This window comes from Salvelinus sp. IW2-2015, unplaced genomic scaffold (genome assembly GCF_002910315.2).
Source record: "Salvelinus sp. IW2-2015 unplaced genomic scaffold, ASM291031v2 Un_scaffold6899, whole genome shotgun sequence".
NCBI classification, from domain to species: domain Eukaryota; kingdom Metazoa; phylum Chordata; class Actinopteri; order Salmoniformes; family Salmonidae; genus Salvelinus; species Salvelinus sp. IW2-2015.
The window spans coordinates 11,602-14,710 of NW_019948160.1; the positions used below are offsets into that span (position 1 = coordinate 11,602).

At 54.4% G+C, this 3,109-nt stretch overlaps 1 protein-coding gene across 1 annotated transcript; it reads right to left on the reverse strand.

Annotated features, from left to right (window-relative positions):
* Nucleotides 1-491: 491 nt before the first annotated feature.
* Nucleotides 492-2,540, reverse strand: LOC139027030 (uncharacterized; the record flags this gene model as incomplete). Its single annotated transcript, XM_070442229.1, has 2 exons — nt 2,532-2,540; nt 492-2,085 (listed from the first exon to the last, which is right to left on the reverse strand). Coding segments are annotated over exons 1-2 (1,603 nt in total), but the record flags the coding sequence as incomplete, so codon positions are not given.
* Nucleotides 2,541-3,109: the final 569 nt, after the last annotated feature.

Consider the following 3,109-nt stretch of genomic DNA (forward strand, 5'->3'; position numbering starts at 1 on the left):
AACGCAGTCATCAAATCACTGCAGAAGGGCCATTCATTTGATTCAAAATAAATAATCAGTCCAATTCAATTATACTGCAATTATCTCCCGCTCAAAAGCACTGGATAAAGTGCACCTAAATATGCCTTTGCACACTCTCTGGCTGGCTGGCTGGCTGGCTGGCTCTCTGTCTGTCTGTCTGTCTGTCTGTCTGTCTGTCTGTCTGGCTCTCTGGCTGGCTGGCTGGCTGGGTTTTTGGCTGGCTGTCTGGCTGGCACCATACAAGGCAAAGCAAGCAGGGTAGCAGTGCATTGATGTATTGCTAATTTAGTCCTCTTTCAGACTAGGCCTGTGTCCATGACTAGGCCTGTGTCCATGCCTTCATGTATACTGAGCTGATGGTGAATGACGGGCGGTATCCACTACCGCACCAGTAGTAGTGGAGGAATAGAGTAGTGGGTTTTGGATTATGACCAGTATACTATTCAGACCATTCAAACGAATGAAATGACTGGCGCTGGTGCTGGGACTGGTGCTGGGTCTGTGAATGGGACTGGTGCTGGGTCTGGTGCTGGGTCTGTGAATGGGACTGGTGCTGGACTGGTGGCTGGGTCTGAATGGGACTGGTGCTGGACCATGGTGCTGGTCTGTGAATGGGATGGTGCGGTACCGTGCTGGTGAATGGGCTGGTTGTGGCTGTGAATGGAACTGGTGGTGGCATGGGTGCTGGGTCTGTGAATGGAATCGGTGCTGGGCGTGGTGCTGGGTCTGTGAATGGGACCTGTGTGTGCGGGTCTGTGAATGGGTACTGGTGCGGGTTGTGAACTGGTGTACTGGTTGCTGTCTGGTGCTGGGTCTGTGAAATGGGACTGGTGAGCTGTGGACTGGTGCGTGGTCTGTAAATGGGACTCTGGTGCTGGGTCTGGGTGGGGAATGGGACTGGTGCTGGTCGCGGTGCTGGGCTCTGTGAATGGGACTGGTGCTGGGTTCTGCGTGCTGGGTATGTGGTTGGGACTGTGCTGGACTGGCTGCTGCGGTCTGTGAATGGGACTGGCTGCTGGGGTGCTGGTGCTGTGAATGGGACTGGTGCTGGGTCTGTGAAGGGACTGGTGCTGGGTCTGGTGCTGGTCTGCGTTGAATGGGACTGGTGCTGGGACTGGTGCTGGTCTGTAAATGGCGACTGGTGCTGGTCTGTGAATGGGACTGGTGCTGGGTCTGGTGCGGGATGTGAATGGGACTGTGTGGCTCTGGTGCTGGGTCTGTGAATGGGACTGGTGCTGGTATGTTGAATGGACTGGTGCTGGGTCTGTGAAATGGGACTGGTGTGGTCTGGGCTGGGACTGTGAATGCGGACTGGGTTGCGGGTCTGTGAATGGGTCTGGGAATGGGACTGGTGCTAGGTCTGTGAATGGGACTGGTCGTGAATGGGACTGGTGCGGCCTGTAAATGGAGCTGGTCTGGGTCTGGGTCTGTGACATGGGCTGGTGCTGGGCTGTGTGGGCTGGTCTGGGATGGTGCTGGGTCTGTGCTGGTCATGGTGCTGGTCTGTGGTAAATGGGACTGGTGCTGGGACCTGTTGCTGGGTCTGGGTGCTGGGTTGGTGCTCGGGTCTGTAAATGGGACTGGTGCTGGGCCTGGTGCTGGGTCCTGGTGCTGGGTCTGTAAATGGGACTGGTGCTGGGACTGGTGCTGGGTCTGGTGCTGGGTCTGTGCTGGGTAATGTAAATGGGACTGGTGCTGGGACTGGTGCTGGGTCTGGTGCTGGGACTGGTGCTGGGTCTGTAAATGGGACTGGTGCTGGACTGGTGCTGGCATGGACTGGTGCTGGGTCTGGTGCTGGAAACTGGTGCTGGGTATGTAAATGGGACTGGTGCTGGACTGGTGCTGGGACTGGGTCTGTGAATGGACTGGTGCTGGGTCTGTAAATGGGACTGGTGCTGGGACTGGTGCTGGGTCTGGGTCTGTAATGGACTGGTGCTGGTCGTGAATGGACTGGTGCTGGTCTGTGAATGGACTGGGCTGGGTCTGTGAATGGCTGGTGCTGGTGCTGGACTGGGGACTGGGTCTGTGAATGGGACTGGGACTTGGACTTGCGCTGGTCGATGCCTGCCTATAAACTGGTAATCTCAGTTAACCCAGAACTAAAATCTTGGTCAGATGCTCGTAGTCTCCCTTTCTCTCTAACGCGCTCTCTTCTCTAACCCCTCCTTTCTCTCTCTACCTCTCTCTCTTCTCCACCCCTCCCTTCTCTCTCTACCCCTCCTTTCCCCTCTACCTCCTTTCTTTCTCTCTCTACACCCTCCCTTTCTCTCTACCCCTCTCTCTCATCTCTACACCCTCCCTTTCTCTCTACCCCTCTCTCTCATCTCTACCCCCTCCCTTTCTCTCTACCTCTGTCTGTCTCCCCTGAGGCCCTATTGCCCTATTATAAAGGACAATCTGAGGAGTGGGGTGGCAGAAGAGAATTCTACTTTTCTCATTACATCCTTGTAGCTGGTAACGCGACATTTTTGGTCTGCATGTAACGCCTACTCCTGCTCCCTCCCTCCTACCCTCGACATCGCTAGTCTACTAACCACCAAGTCCTGGCAACCCACATTGTGCACACCTGCTCATCATTTTCTCCCTGATTACTCCCCCTTTTATTTAGCCCTCAGTTGTCTTCAGTTACTAGGTGTTATTGTTTTCTCTTACGTTATGTACGTGTCTCATGTTTGTTAAAACTGTTTCGGTTCTTTATTAAACTCACCTTCTACACCTGCTTCCTGACTCCCGGCGTATACGTTACAGAATTAACACCTCGACAATATGGAAGCAGCAGAAGATTTAACCCTCCTCCAGACGGTTAAGGAACAAGGTAATCTAATCCATCAACACCGCGACCAGCTGGGTGAAACTGAGTACGGCCATGGAGGAGGTTCTCCGCGTTCTCCACTGCCTCGACACCACTAGCGAGGCTCTCAATACCCCCATCAGAGGGCATCCTACCACGGGTCGTCACAGTGAGCCAGTCCAACCAGCCTACCCAGCTGTCCGCCCAGGTCAGCGATACCCCGACTATCCCTTCTGGAGAAATATGATGTCACTCCATCGAAATGCCGTGGTTTCCTACTCCAATGCTCCCTCTATT